General features: G+C 44.5%; 1 protein-coding gene across 6 annotated transcripts in view; it reads right to left on the bottom strand.

Annotated features, from left to right (window-relative positions):
• Window positions 1–8,065: 8,065 nt before the first annotated feature.
• Window positions 8,066–16,264, bottom strand: part of CERS3 (ceramide synthase 3) — a 50,036-nt gene continuing 41,837 nt past the window's right edge. For all 6 annotated transcript variants that reach the window (XM_042824287.1, XM_042824288.1, XM_042824289.1 and 3 more), the window contains one exon: window positions 8,066–12,069. In XM_042824287.1, coding sequence (XP_042680221.1) covers window positions 11,938–12,069 — 132 coding nt within the window. In that variant the 3' untranslated portion in view covers window positions 8,066–11,937. The remainder of the gene's footprint in view (window positions 12,070–16,264) is intronic.

Here is a 16,264-nt window from a genome sequence, read left to right as displayed (position 1 = left end):
TTCAATGAAGTCCAGCGTTGCCACCTCGGTTGACGTTATCAGGAACACGGGAATAGCTGGCACTTTCTTTTGTTCAGCTTTATGGTTTGTTTGGGTTTTTTCCTCTCCAGGCCGTGGCTCCCTCAGTCATGACTCTTATTTCTCATTTAATTGTTATCACACTGTGTTTGACCCCATAACAGGCTAGGAAACGTGAGCTGCAAGAGGCCTACAGGCTCACTGACCAGGAACAAATGAAGAGGGTCCCAATCACAGGATTATTTTAAACAATCTTTTCTCCAAAATTGCAGCAATTTCTTTTGAGTGTGTTTTTGAGAGATGTTCTGCATGCTTGGAGTTGACAACAGCAGACACTTTCATGCAGACGCCATCTTCTTTTCCTGGTTGTCCTTCAGCTGGTTACATCCATAGCTGGTGTCCTCCCTCTCACACATCTCCCCTCCTGCCCAGCGCCTGCCTTGGACACCGATTACCCCTCAGAATAAATATTTCATATGAGGTTCTTCATTCTCCACATTTCCTAGCAGCAAGAGCAAGAAGCCAGAGGAGATTTGTAACTCAAGAAGGCAGTGCATGGTTTGGAAGACAAATAGGGGTGATGCCAAGGGCTTGGTACTGCCATCTGTGTGCATGCGTACAGGGACCTGGATGTGGTGGCCCAGAGCAGCTGCACAGATTTAAAGTGGCTTCTTTCCATCATGAAAGTACTAATAAGGGAAACTGTCAACTTAGAACACTCTTAAATAATGTTTTCCTATTTCTTTAACACCTCTCCCCAGAGCACTCTCTCCTCCTTTCACAGCGTCTTGGCCAATTACACTTACAAAGCAAACAGAAAACTCAATATCCCCATGAGCAGGGATTACCAGCAGTCAGGGGCCGTCAGCAAGCGCTGTGGTGGGGGCACCGAGGTGGGTCAAGGCAGGAGCCTGCTTTCCTCCAGCCACGGAGGCACTTTCCCCTGCTCCTGTTTTGCAGTCACCAGGGCTGCAGAAGAACACAGCAGGATATGAAGCAGTGGGGTGTGCCAAGACAGCGTCCTTCAAGGACAAGCATCACCTGATGGTGGCACAGAGGTGAGGAAGGACTGCGCTCCAGGCCAAGCTCCACCATCCCCCCAGCTTAGGTCAGTAAATCACCTCTCCTCTCTTGTGGGATTGAAACAATCCCAACCCCCTGTACTCATGTTATCACTGCTCTTGATGGCTGTCATCTTCTTTTTCTATCTCATATTGAAGTTGCTCTCAGGGCCCTTCACATGTATGAGTGGTGATGGGACAAACAACGCAACAGCACTGTGTTACCTTTCCTTACTGGAATGAACCCACGTTAGTGCAAGTTTTCTTAATTACTCCCATTTTGGGTGCAGAGCTGTGCACGAGCATCGCTGTAACACTGCTCTCAGAAGGAGTGCAGAGTTCACAGCCTAAAACCTCCAACAGCTTGGAGCTAGGCTTTAAGAACAAAATCAGCAATATAATTTTGCCCAAGTTCTCTCCACACTTGGCTCTGCTGCAGTTCCCCATTCCGGACAAGTCAGCCCCTGTGCTCCCTTTCCATCACTCCCAATCATATCAGCAAATTCCCTAGCACTGTCCCAGAAGGATGAGCACGGCCAGCAGGGAGGGATCTGTAGACAGTCCTGACCAGACATCCTCCAGCATGCCATCTCACAGGCTTCAGAACATGCTCCACAGCCTGGAGATGCAAACTGTGGCTTTTGGTCAACTATTGTCACATATTTATTTGTTGTCTATCCAAGGGGTCACTTTAAGCACCTACTTAGAAAAAGTCTTATGTTTTGGGCTCCTGAGGTGACCTGAAGCAACAGAAACATCTTTATTCTGACGAGACAAAGGAGCAGGACAGGCTTGAGGTGCTGTGACCATTCCAGTGCCAGCAAGAGCTCTCTTTATACACAGCAAGCAAGGAAACCTGATTGCCTACACCAGCAAAGTCTGCTCAAGAGTCTCTTAGCTAAGAACTAGTCAGAGGGCCAGTGCAAGGGAGCAACCCTTCTGGAGACTGAGACACATCCTGCTTTTTAATCAACAAGTACCAATACCTCATCTCAGACCATTTCTGGCCAAAATTGTTATCACTTGCTGTATAATCAATGGATATCAAGATGTTACAATCAAAAAATTAACAAGAGAGTTAGGTGAACTAGACTATGATAACAAGAGAGAATAAATGGAAGGCTTACCCTTATGCTGGGCTCACCACAAAACACCAGAAGGAGGGACCTCCAGACGAGATCCTTCCCCACTGGTAGCCAGCTCTTAAATAGGTCTAGGAGCCTATTTATATGTATATATATATATAATTGCCTTCACCTGTGCTCCTCCGGCTGACTCATGGCTCACCTCAGGTGATCAATCAGAGGTTCAGGCTGTGACTCAGTAGTTCCCATACACTTGCAAAGTCATACAGTGAATCAAGAAAAAAATCAAGATCCTTCTCTGACACTAGATCCTCTGCCAGCAGAGCTGACAGTTGACTTCAACTTGATAGCAAGTATTTGTTCACAAAGGCAAAAGGATTTGGAAGCACTGTAGGGCAATAGCAGCTAGACTCCTACAAGGATTGAGAGATGCGCTTTGGTCAACCTGGCGGCAATTAGGAGTCCTAGCGCCATCTGTGAGCTGCGATGGAAAAAACCTCAAGCAGCTGCGTACCAGCACGTGGCAAACCTCCATGGGCAGCACGTACTGAGCAGGCAACCTTGACACTTCAGTCCCTACCGGGACAAAGCGAAACCCAGCTATCTCCAGCTCTGACAGGGAAGGCTGGGGGGGGAGATGGGGTCGGGTGGGAACCAGGGAGGCTGCCATCTCTGATCTACAGCTTTTGAGCACAACCATGTGCTGAGAGATCCTGGGAAAATGCTTCGTTCCCATCAAAACAAATCAGCTCCCAGCTCTCTATGCAGCTATAGCTGAGCACAGCCTAACCAGAAGGTTGTGTTGAAAAGGATTAAACATGATTGTTTATCCCAACAGATCCCATTTTCCTGCTGACAGTTGAGGCAAGTGTGGCTGCACGCAGGCCGTTTGCTTGGCTCAGTGGGTCATTTCAGGCAGGGCTTAGCACAGCTGTGGAGCCAGTAGGTTCTTCATCACACCTGCTATTGAGCCCTAGCCCAAAATTTCTTCCTAGTAATGGAGGAAAACTTCTACAATAGTGGTAAAGGAAGAGATACAGACCCTGAGATGTACTCTGGTAACAGTGCTTGGGGGATGACTCCTACAGCTCTTAGATTCTGGTCTCACCTGTCTTTTCTTTCTGCTCTGTATTTAACGAAAAGCACAATTTCAGTTCAGCATTTGACACTGCTTAGTCAGTACTTCAACCCGGGGTGACAAACTCCTTATTTACTTGAAACAAGTCTGGGACCAGCTTCCTACAGGCAGCACTTTTCAGCAACACTTCCAGACAGTGCACTGTGCTGGTTCTTGAGGTGTTTTAAGGTAATGTTCTTGGGCCACAAAACTGAATGTTCAGTCCATGCTTCTGTACAGCATATCTGTCAGTGATACAGCTCTCATTCACTCAGCAGCCTGTCACATACCTTGTCTTTTCCAGCACACAGGCAGCAGCCAAGCAGCTTGTCCTTCTGCCCTGGTAAAAGTTGGTGGTAGGTTTTCTTACAGAAAGCCATTTCGAGGCATTCATAAATCCTTGACTTGCTCTGACTATGAGATTTAAGGGATACAATACATCACAGCTCCTCAGTTTCCATCTGCTTTTGTTTGAAAGGTGCCACACCATGCCTTGCCTTGCCCAAACCCTTCTACCCTTAAACTTTTGCTTTATTTTTAGCAAGGAAGACCCTTTATATACTTGAGGTGAACCATCTATCTCCTGAGAGGGGATGTCAGAATAACCCTCATCACCAGGGAGCTTTATCAGCCTTATTTGCACTGCAGGCACTAAAGATCCAGGTGAGCCTGGGGCTTCATTCGTAGGCAGCTGCAAGCTCTGTGTCTTGACAAATTAGTAGTTTAAATAAACAGAACAAAAAAGTACAAGCAGCAAAGTGGAGATGATTAAAGATCCTTCCTTCCTATTTCCAGGTACTGTCAGCTGCAAGCAACATTTTTGCACCCCAGTCTTTAACAAAATCTCCGTTGTTTCAGGGGCAAAAAGACGGACAAAAAAGCTGCGCGGCAGTCCCGTCTGAGCAGGGAGCAGCGTCCTGCTATTGCCACCTCGTGGGCCCTTGCAGCAATAACCAGGTAACCCAACACGTGTTTCTTCAGTGTTGCTTTCTCATCCCTATTGCAGCCTGCGGAGACCAGCAGTGCTGCTCTGGGCTTTTTGAAGGAAGCTATGAACCACGAAGAAGACCTGAGACATACCTACATCCTGTACCTGAGGTGTTTTCTGCTGCTCCCTGTACTGTCTGTCATAGACTGAAGACCAACGGTGGTATTTGCTGTGTATTTCACACTAGTGCCTGTGGTTCTATCATGCAACAATATAGAGGAGCACTCATTCCCACAGCAAGCAGCAAAAGGTGTAAAATGAAGAAACCAGAGTCCAGTAACTGGAGATGAACCAGGGGATCACTGCCACAGCCTCCTGGCCTTGACGCGTGGCTGTTGAGGCCCAACCTCTGCTGAATCCCTCCATGGACCCTCACTTGCTTACTAGGACACTTCTAAGGACTGTTTGGACAAGAAAGACATCTGCCCAGGTTTCCCAAATCCTGCTGCCTTCTACATTGGAACTCATCAGCGAAACCCCGACTGCTTAAGGGAAAAGAAGTTATCCTGGCTGCAGAGACTTTGTTGAGAGTCAAAGACTTTTTTTTCCTCCAACTTTGTTATTCCTTTGTTTTGTGATTATTAGTAATGTTGGTTCTGTGTTTTAACTGCTGCTGTGCTGCCCCAGCCCTTTTTCTTCATCTTCTCTGTCTTTGCTCCCTTTTCTCCTCTGGCTCAGCAGCCCTCTCACTCAGTCACACAAGCACAAGGTGATTATGATAACCACAGCTCATCATTTGCCTCTTCCTGGAAAACTGGGCCTCAGATTGCAGGCTTTAGCATCAGCAACTCAGCCTTTGTGAGATTTTGAACACTGCGGTAGGACAGGAGGCAGATTTCTTGCTGACAGTGAAGCTGCTGGTTGAATGGAAAGGCACTGCTTTTCCAGGGTGCCTTTCAAGATGTGCGTGCCTGGTTTGGGCAGAGGCAAAGGCAGAGCCGTGTTCAGGTGAGCGTCATGCAGACAGGAGGTTTTGCTTCCTGGAGACAGTTTTACCCTGGGCTACAAAAGGGCAGACACTGAGATGTGCCCTGCTCCTGGCAGAACGCAGCTCTTGCTGTATGGCAGTGCCATGCTGCCGTTCTCCTTTCATCCAGTCCCAAGAAGTCTGGATCCTTTTCTCATCTGCTTCACAGGGAAAGGCCCCTGTAAACTTCAGTGGGAATTTAGTAATCTATTTCACTGCTCAATTTTAACTTATTTTTAAACCAGGTTCTTTTGTGTTAGGAGAAATATGGACTTTCTACCGCCTGAAACAACTGTGGGAGCTGCTTCTTCCCACCCCAGCTCAAAGCACAGTCATATTCTATGGCTACAGGGATGTGTTTCTTGTGCTTCAAAGTCAATGTGAGTAGGGTTTATCCTTGTTATTGCACTTAATGTTTCTGACTTTGGAATGATTATGGGGTCTCCTCTGAATGCTTTATGGGGTAACAGAACTCCAGAAGAACAGGATTATTTCCAGCTGCGTAAATAGAAGATATTTTCATAAATCTTCAGACCATTGGAGTATCAACAACATTATCCTACACGGATTGTTATGACTTTGTATTTGCAGAATCATATGTTGAAGCTTAGACCTGTGCCTTCAACCTTATCTTCTGCTGAACCAGGGACCTGAAGTAATCCTACAGAGGATGCTTCAACTAAACAAACTCTCAGAGCCCTGCTGGAAGTCCTCTTTAGTCAGCCATGGTGAAGAGCACGTTACTTTGATCCCCTCCATTTCCTTGACTGGGAATCCTGCTCTCTGAGAAGGGATTAATGTCAGGGCTTTTACCTTCTTTCTGTCCCTTATGATCTTAAAGTGTGGATGACAGGATGGAAAGTGAGATTGTTGTTCTTCCTTCAGGAGCCCTACTTTTTGGTCAATGATTTCCCCTCTCCCCTGTTATATCCCAGCACTTTGTGAAGCTTTCCCTTGTGTGATAAACCAAATAGCTTACACCTCAGCAGACGTGCTGCTTTGGCTTTACACTGCTTCTGCCACAAGTTTGCAGCAGAGATGTGGCGTGGAAAAACCTCTGCTGGCTGGGTTAAGCAGCCACGCACGTAACCGAAAACCTGCAAGTTGCAAGCAGGATGGAACACAAGATGGGCAATGGGCATCCAAAGAAATGCTCCAAGTTCCTCACCCAAGGTGTGCCTCAATCCTGCAGCACAAAGCAGCTGGTTGTTGCACGTGTGAGCAACAAGAACATCTGAGCTGTAACTTCATGGTAACACCCTTCCTCCTTCAAAATGTGTTTCAGAACACAAACCTGCCTCTGCTTTGTAGCAAAATGGGAGAATGATTTCCCTGGGCTGCTGGCTTCGTAATCACCTCTCAAGTTTTTGGCACTGGCTGCTCTCAGAAATGGGTGACAACTGCTCTGGCCATGTTTGGTAATTTCTGTAAAGCAGAAGCAACATCGTGCAGAAACATGGAGACAGAGTGAGGAAATGTTCTCCACTACGGAGCTGGAGAAAGCAGCCTTTAAATGAATTTTTCATTCCTACTGTAAGAGAAGTTTACGTGACGAGTTGTCAAACCCTCTGCTGACATTTCTCCTTCTTCAGAAGGAAAGATCACCTCCCTTGCCAAGGTGCTGGTCAGTCACATGCCACTTTGCTGTGTGATACACACTGCTTACTCTCTAAAGCATGGGCAATAGCTAAGTTTTGTTATTTTCATACATAGAAATCACTCTCTCAGTGGAAATACAGATGTCCCATCTGTCAAATCAGAGGTGTTTACCTTCTGACTGCTAGGTCCTCACCTTGGGCAGCCAAATCTCAAACCCTACATGCAAGAAACAAAAGCTTGGCTCATGTAGCAGAGATAGAGCAGGAGGGAGCCTATAAAGCTTACTGGAAAATGAGAACAGACATTTTCAGTGATTTTGAACACGACCAATGAAATCAGCTCAGAGATGCATTCTTGGCTCCTTTGCTGTTCTATGTTGAAAGGCTCCCCAGCTCTTGGGCAGCTATCAGCCATCAAACCACCTCTCTTTGGCTGTTTTACAACCAGGCTGTGCTCTTATCCTCAGCATGGACCTTCATTTCTGCCTGCTGATTATCTGTTGTTCTTCTAGCCCACAGCTGAGGGAAGTGCCTGTGGAGATGGTGTTTTTCTTTCTAAATCAGCAAGATTTTTTTTATTATTATTATTATTCTCCACAGTTTGCAAGTTGCTTGTAGCCAAAACTCACAGATCTCTGCTTGATTTGATTTCTATCTACTTTGTTCTTACTCATAAACTTAAAAAAAAAAAAAAAAAAAAAAAAAAAAAAAGACTTCAGATAAATAATAATAAATCCAAAGTATTCTGCCACAGTTCATTATCTGGGCTGAAACACCTTCCCTTATGTTTGTCTGCAAAGAGAGGCATGGGAAGAGATGGCAAGTCAGAGCCTCTGATCTTTCCAACTAGGGAGACAGAAATGGCAAGAACAAGAAATATGGAACAGCTCTTCAGCTGGCACTAATTATCACAGCTCCCTGCTTTCAGCAGAGCTTTTCTGCTTTTTTCAGGTTAAGATCCATGCCTGAGTTATCTGAAGTGTGCTTCCGACCAGGCTTTTGGGCAGCGGTCCCACTGCAGCCTAACTTAGTGATAGCACCTCAAACTGTGTACGAACATAAGGAGCAAAAAAGATTCTGGTCATGTCTGCATTTATCTCTGTATTTCTCAAATGCACATAAATTCAAAATCGGTCCTGCTGTGCACAATAACAAGAAAATGAGGAACGATATAAAAATGCTGGCATTATAGAGAGTAGAGTAGCTCCTGCTGCACACAAGATCACTGTCAAGTTGAAGCATAAATCTTGAATGATAAAAACAATGACATAGCCATTAGATTTGCTTCCTCTCCATTTATGAATTGTCCAAAAAAAGAATTCTCCAATTTACCTGTAATTAAAACATCACTTAGCAAATGCCTCTATCTGTGCCATAACACACTTGCCCAATTTGCCATGTGGGAAGGAAGCTTGACTTGCTGTACATCCTGCAAACTTGCTCTTAATCTCTGACCTGCCAGGTCAGAAAGCCCATTTAACAGTCACTGTTATCCCTTAAGAGGTGGGTGGATTGTCCAGCTGCTTGCCAGGCCTGCTCAGGAGCAAGATTCTTCCTACAAAAGTGGTTTGAAAGCCTTTCCCAGCCTGTGGAAAAAACTTGAGAGAAAAGGGAAATCCTAACTGGGCGCTGATAAGAATGCTAGGAGGGAACAGAAAGCAGAGAGGACACTGCAAAGCAGGGAAAGCAAGGAAATCCCCTTCAGATATCTGCTTTAACAAAAAGGTTTTATTTGTAGTGTGCAGCCTAAGTGACCGGGCAAATTCAGTGACATTAAGGACAAAAAAGGTAACTATACTGAATGATACTAATTGACAAAATGAGTTCTGTGGAGCAAGGGAGATCTGTAAATCAAATCCAGAGCAGCTTGGTAAATCTGCATAGCAAACAAGCACAGAGGCAGCACTGACAGGAATCCCAAAACAAAATTCAGAGGAATTAAATGGAGCAGAGGTGTTTCTGCTAATGCTGATGGGCTACAACTTCATGTTCTAGTTTACAATTCTATCAAATATTTTGCATGGTCAAAGAGACACGGCAAACTCAAATGCCCAGCGTAAAGCATTAAGGCAGGCCTCACTTTGTGACTCTGCCATCTCCTGTTGCTGTGCATTACCTCCCGCCGTTTCGCACTGCCTTATTGAGGCAGTAATATTTCCAAAGGATGTGAAGGGCATTGAACAGATTGAAAATCTCAAAGCATCGAGGCATTCATTTCTTTAGTCGATCAGTGTGAACTATTTTCCATTATCTCAGCTTCTTGTTTCTGAGTTTCTATCAGCAAACAGCAGAAAATTACACCTGTGTAATTTCAGGAACAACCAATGTGACGTCGGCACAGCACACAGCGTCCTGTCCCACGGCGACAGACTGCTCCTGTTTCTGTATTTATCTGCAGCACCTGCTGCTTTGTGCCAACAATTGGTTGGCCAGCAGATGAACGCCCCGATGGAATTCCATGGCCTTCCTACTTCCCGTGCCCCTGGATGCAACGCCGTGGAGTTTCTTGGTTGTTTACTGCACTCATAATCTTTGCCTTCCGGACAGTCTTTGCTTTCATATTCTTCCATACTCACTCAAAACAAGCCTCAACGTTTTAAGTTTAAAGGTATTTATCTGCCTTCTGCTCTCCCTGTAAGACCCTAATTTCAAGTAGGTTTAAAACAAATGTAATTACGTTGCCTGTCTGCAATCCAAAATTTTATCTAGGCTAAACTCCAGTAGAGCTAATTGGCTTCAGTGGGAGACTTGTCTGACTAAGAAGGGCAAGATTTGGCCTCAAAGAAACTATAAATTCCAGTTTAAAATTCAGTAGTAGTACAGAGGCTCGCTCCTGTGACAGCACCATTCTTCGTGTTTCCTTCCCTGAATTCCTTTCCTATTCATAGTAGGAAAGCTTTCTGGCATCAAAATCAAATGATAATATCCTGGCCACCTCCCAAAATCCCGTTGTGTCTTGTGGAAAGCATCATTGTCTCCGCTGCTTTGAACGGGAGTGTAAATCCTCCAAGACATTGGATTTCTACCTTTTTTTTTTTAGGAAAGGCCATTTCTTTTCATGTGTGCCATAAACAGGTCCCGATAAGCAGCTGTGACCCTGCCAAATTTACCGGTTGCTTTAGATGATGTAATAAGTACTTAAGCTTCCAATAAATCCACACTGCAGCATTTAAGGTATTCTCTACAGCTGTGTAAGGAAACACGATGCTGTGCAACAACTACTGAGGGAATTTTGCCTGCTCCACATGAGCAGCACTACTTATCTACAAGTGCTGCACAGGAATCCCTTCCCACTACTGCCCATCTCCAGTCCTTCTCAGAAGCTGTGGCCATACTCCTTTCTTGGTGTAATTGCCTTTGTGGTAAACACAAAGATTTGGGGAGTACGTTGTCCAAAATGTAAGTAAAAACTTAAACACAGCCTAGTTCAGCACCTCAAGAGATATTTCCAACTGCAAGCCTCTCTAACAAAGCAGTCCCACAGTTTTTTGCAACTGTTCAGAAAAAAACCTTTTTTCTTTGTATCTGAGATCCCAAACGTTTCCAATTCTTACAAATGCTTCAGTTGCTGAATTATATCCCCATTTTCTCAAGATCTCCTTGGCAAAGAAATCGCTCATGTTGTGCTTCCTGTAGGTCACCAAGTGCCTGCTGAGCAGCCTTAAGGGGAAAGAAGCCTTCCCAAACTGATGGCTCTGCACTGGGGATGTTTTAGCTGTGGTCCCCCCGGTCTCGCAAGCCACTGGATTTGTTCCACCAGATGGTCTCAGCTACTGTAGAATCAAGAGCTCTTCTCACCTTTAAAACTTGTGACAAATCAATTAGCATCCAGTAAGCCAAATGCATCAGGTACCACTGTTCAAGGGAACACGGGTCTCCTTGTAAAGCCCCGGCTCTAAAAACTCTGCACTAGCACTAGAACAAAAGTGCAAACTGATGAAGTGTGCGTGGAAAGGGGAACCGAGACGCCATGCTCTGTTCTTACACTTCTCACAGACTAACGATGCTATCTCAGCCACCTGCATCCACGCTTGGCTCCAGCTGATGTGATTCACTATTTTCCAAAAGGGCAGAGATGGACAGATTCTGAAATCAGATGAATACACTGCACTGATGATGTGACATTCCTCGCTCGGCCCACACTCTCCCAGTGACCAGATACATGCAGTGATGCACAGCAGCTACAAAACAGATTTGCTCCAAGGCAGTCATCCGACATCACTGTGAGACAAACTTACACAAAACAGGACAGAATAATCCTTAATCTTCTGGGCTGTAAATGTGTTGAGATCTCGGGTGTTCAGCCATGCTGCGAGCAAATAAGAAGTGCAAAAGAACCTGTGAGAAGACCCAATTTTCATTCACTGCACCTTCTGTTCTAACATCCAGGACAGCTGTGATGAAAGACATTTGTGAAACCTGGAGTTCGGGGGAGAACTGCTGTGTGATTTTCTTCACTGGTACGTTTCAAAACATCTCTTCATACAGTATTTGAACTACATACAGCAGGCTCTAGAGATAAACCAGGCTTCTACAGTAAAGCAAACTCTTTGGAAGCAAATTGCTTGAATTCCTCCACATTAGCTTCCATCAAGATCAAAACAAGATCAAACTCGTAAAAAATAGCCATTTTAATGAGATTTTAAACTGAAAAGTAAAGATACAACATTAGTCAACCTACACCGCTGTCATTTTTCCCCGCATCGAGTAACTCTGTCTCCTGATGGAGTTCACACTAGGTACCTCCCATGAAGCACCTATGAATGAAACTGCTTGATGAAACTGATGATCAGACTGAAAAACAGTTAAAATCAATGGGACACTAAACGATCTGACACTTCCACCTTGTAGAGCACTGTGAGAGTGGAGCAGTCTGTGTCCAAGCACCTTTCCAAATGCTAAGCAATGATTCAGAAAGTGGGTCATTAACACATTTTGTCATCTTATGCAATTTTCCCCTCCCCATTTACTGGGCTTTTTTCCAGGCCCAGTAGCCAACAATAAATCAATCAGTGTCTCCTAAGTGTGTTGACTTAGGTTTTATCCCATAAGTTGGGTTAAAAACAGAGTAGAAATCGCTGCAGGAGGTGAGGCATGAGGGGGCTAGTGGTGACTGCTGGTAAGGAGATGTTTGCCTGACCCACAGCCATTCTTATTGCCATTCTTTGTGGACTCCTCTTCATTATCCGTTACAGAATCTTCTTCCTCTTCATCACTCCGGTCATCTTTCAAGTCCTATGGAGAAGAAAGCACCATGAGCACATTCTGTACTTGCAGTATTTACTGTCAGATAAGTTGCCAGATTGCTATTAGTGCAATCAAAAGGCCTGTGTGTTCCACACAAGCAGGTTACTTCTTACAATCAGAACTGTGTGTCTGGATCTTTACGAAGACTTTGCAAAAGCAGTCAGTTAGCTTCATTAGTCAGGAGCTCCCATTTGTAATTGCAAGATGAAGAGATGGTGCAGAGGAGTTTCAGAAAATGGAACATTCTGCCTTCTTGGAAATTTCCCTCATCCTCTGAAGACAGAACTCCTCAATTTCTTCAGAAGGTAATGCGTGAGAGGAAACAGATGAAAGGGAGTTCTCAATACGAGCCCCCCAGGCCACCTCCCAAGAAGATGGATGTGATGCTGGAGGACAGGCCAGCTAACCAATTTAATCTCACAGAACCTAAAGTTCCTCAGACAAAATTACCTCTGTGGGCCTGGCCCGGCCATTTGACCTCTTCCTGCTTGTTTTTGCTTTCCCTTGTAAAGCATTACTAGTAATCCCTGGGTGCTGTGGGATTAATTAACGATCGTGAAGTGTGGGAAAGATGAAAAGAGTATTGTATAAAAGCTAAACATGATGAATGGTCTCACTCAGACACAGTAGTTCAGAGGCTGCCTGCTTCTGACAGGTGTAAACTAAACAGTGACTGGCTGTGCCAGCATCTCCTGGTATTAACGTCACTCAGAGAGACTTACTGACCCTAAAATGCTGTATATATCATGCCAGTGTTTGTAAAGGGAAAGCCATGTCTCTACACAGCTTTGGGTACACCTATACATCTTTGACATATCATCCTGCTAAGGGAATTGCCAGGGATGAGGGGATGGTTGTTTTGTTAGCAGGGATGAAAGGGGGGCCAGAGGCAGCCTGTCCTTGAGCAAAGTAATTCTGTGCAATTTGCATGGTACATAACATATCCCATTCCTCTCTTTTATTTCTCATTTTCTACTATATCACAAGACCTTACAGCACGTTCAGGACTTTGGTCCAAACAATCAAGGCTTTGGTATTTAAACCAAACTCCCTGAAACAAGCTCACAAGAGCACTGCCTGCCTCACAGAAGGAGTGATAACTGCTCTGCTGCCTCCAGGTAAAGATGCTCTAAGTCAAATAAATGCTTCCTTCTGTCCATGTGGGTGACCAAGAGCAAGAACAAAGCAGGCACTTATGAAATCTCCCCTAACTCCCACAGTTTCCTATGTTTAGCAACCACCACCAGTGGCTTCTTTCTGTGACTTGACTCACGTCTCTTAGATTCAGTGCAGCATTTGAACACACACAACACTCCAGGAGAAAAAAGACACACACAGAACGCACTGCTCCTTTTGCTGGCTTTGAGTTTAGCAGCTGATAGACTCACACAAAGCCCTCTAGTTCTTGAACTGGAAGAGATGGGTAATCACAGTCTTCCCCTCCCCAGCATCTCACGATTTAATAGATGACTTCTCATTTAAAGTCAGGAGTTTCCTGTAGCCGAGGATCAGACCCTAACCCCTCACACTGTGGCTCACACTCTAAGCATGAACACCAGGGTATCCAGCATGTTCATGGAAATTCCAAACTTTAACAGCCAGCTATTGGTGGTGCCAACATTCACACACTGAGGACTGCAGGTTCTGTGGTGCCTTTTTTTCATGCACAGGTATTCGGCCTGTGGTGCTGGCTGATGAAGGATGATCCAAGGCTTTTTTTCATCACAGAGGAAGCTGCCTCTAGAGCCACGTGCTGGATGTGCCAGGTACATCAGCTCTCGCACAGACAATCTGCAGGCAGCCTGTACAGCTACACTGCAGACCACTCCTCTCTGGACAGATTTATTTTCCTTACCATCCATCCGGATCTCAACCTCACACAGGCTCAGACTGCATGCTCTTCCTGCTCCTGGAGCGGTGAGATGCAGAAAAGAGAAAGCAGTGTTGCCCTTCTATCTGCTCCCTGAATGAACCAGCGGCTTCACTTAGCCTGCTGGTCTGGAGGTCTTTCTTAAGCACCAAATTCATACAGAAAAAACAGATGACAGCTCAGTAATAACTCACCCCATTGCAATCTCATAACCCTTCATATATTACACTTCTAGTAAAACATATAGGACTAGAAAGAAAACTAAAGTTCCAACTGTCTCATCAGAAAGTATAAACCTCCTGGAGCTTTTCTTTTTCCTTTTTCATAACAGCATACAAAGGGTATCAAAACAAACAAATCTTATTGTAAGCACTGTAAAATAAACTTGGCATGCCATCAGTTAGAGAAAAGGAAAGACAGCCTTTCTCACACAAACAATTTATGAGGTTCTGCCTCTTTCAGATCACCTCTGTTACTCCTGCTGGTTATGTGTTTTGTATTTACAGTTAAAGACAAATGCCTGGGGTGGGGGAAGTTACTTTTTTGCCATCAGAAACATTTCAGTAAAAAGTGCAAAGCAAAGCAAAGCACACAGCAATGCAGCATCTGCTGGACTCCCCACAAGTATTCTCATCTCCTTGAGCATTCTCCAGCTGCAGCAGAAAACACACGGGATGACAAGGGGAGGAGTGCTTTTGTGCTCAGTGCAAGTGGACTTGGAGTCAATAATGTTCTTGAAATCATAGCTCATTTGGAGCACCTTGCTGTGGCCTGCAGAAGTTGATGGAACTCGAGAATGTGCTTAACTGGCAATCTGCTTTACCTTGAGTGGTAGCTGATATGACACTGACTCCTGTCTTCTATAGGAATGACCTGGTATTTCCAGCATGGAAGTGGAAGCTCAGGTAGGATTTACTTTCCAGGTTTAATACCGTCAGCGTGGTTGCTATCATAAAAGGCACAATGTGTAATAATTAAAAACATGTAAACATTACCATCCAGCACACTGGAAATCCTTGCATTTGAGACGATCTCTTATTTTGAAGAAGCAGGAATTGAATTTCTTTGTCGTCTGAGACAATCATTATGGAGCAAGTTTGTTTTTATCAGGGCAAGAGTTCTGAATTCTAATACGGATCAAGAATAAATGCTGCTAAATAGAATCTACATTTTGTTTCCTTCAGTCACAACACTGCTTCCTCACCTGGCCCCTCTGAAACCTGCTTTGGAAGAGTCTGGCTGTTTTTGTTTACCTTGTTTAAGCAAGGGGAATGCAACAGAAGTCATGGTAGAACAGAACTTGACATTTCTGTAGTTTCATCTGTAACTGCAAAACCAAATAAACTTGACGTTGCAAACTGTGTAGCACAGCATTATAAGCATATTAAGACACCAAAAATAAAGTTTGTGGCCCGACCTTCTAAGAATGAAAAAATACGTAGCATTTCTAGGGTTCGGCCTTGCTTTAATACTAAGATGTTTTCTCTGACATTCTCACATCTAAGTTAGCGCTGTGTTTTCCAGCACAACACTGTGCTGCCTGTCCCTGAGCAACAGATGAATATATCACCAGAAACACAAGAACTGGAAAACTGTAAATGCAACTGAAGCCATCAGTAATACTCAGTGCTTTGGTTTAATGGCACGAGCTGAATTTATTACACTTTAAGTGGTTTGAGGTAACAAACAAAATGGATGTGCATATTTTATGTTCTGGATGACTAACCAATTTAATCTTTCTAAACGGATGAATGGTTTCAAGGTTTATGAGAAGCAACACTAATGCTATAAAGTCTGCAAGAGAGCCATTTGTAGTGAAGCCAAAGCTGCAAACTTTTATAATCTTTTTCCTTTTGTTTAACCCTTCCACCTGCTGCTCAGTCTGCCTCTTTTAGTTAAATGAACCGTACATGCTAAGGTAGTTTTGGCTTCTTGCATTTCACTTCTGCTACAGTGTGCATCATTCAAGCCATTAGCACTGCATCTTATTACACAAACAGGAACGGATCTTCTAAGAGGATTCACCAAGGAAAAAGGCTTGAAATCAAGGTAGAGGTAAACTTAAAAGGCTATTTCCCAGCCTCTTGTAGGCAGAACAGCATTGGTCGAATCTCAATCTAAACTAACTTTGCAAGAGTGTCTCTCAATAAAGCATTCAGAAATCACTTCCCTCTGACAAGCTTTGGTGCTGATCTCTTTCTACTACAGCTGCTAAGAATGCCGGGAGAAAGACACAGCAGTGCTGGAAGGCAGACAGCATTGCAGCTTCGTGCTCCCATGTGCTGCTGCTAACATCTGGTCCTGAAGCTCACT

Source organism: Centrocercus urophasianus, unplaced genomic scaffold (genome assembly GCF_019232065.1).
Source record: "Centrocercus urophasianus isolate 14NV4802_14NV808 unplaced genomic scaffold, USGS_Curo_1.0 seq_23, whole genome shotgun sequence".
NCBI classification, from domain to species: Eukaryota; Metazoa; Chordata; class Aves; order Galliformes; family Phasianidae; genus Centrocercus; species Centrocercus urophasianus.
This window is presented reverse-complemented; position numbering and strand designations above follow the sequence as displayed.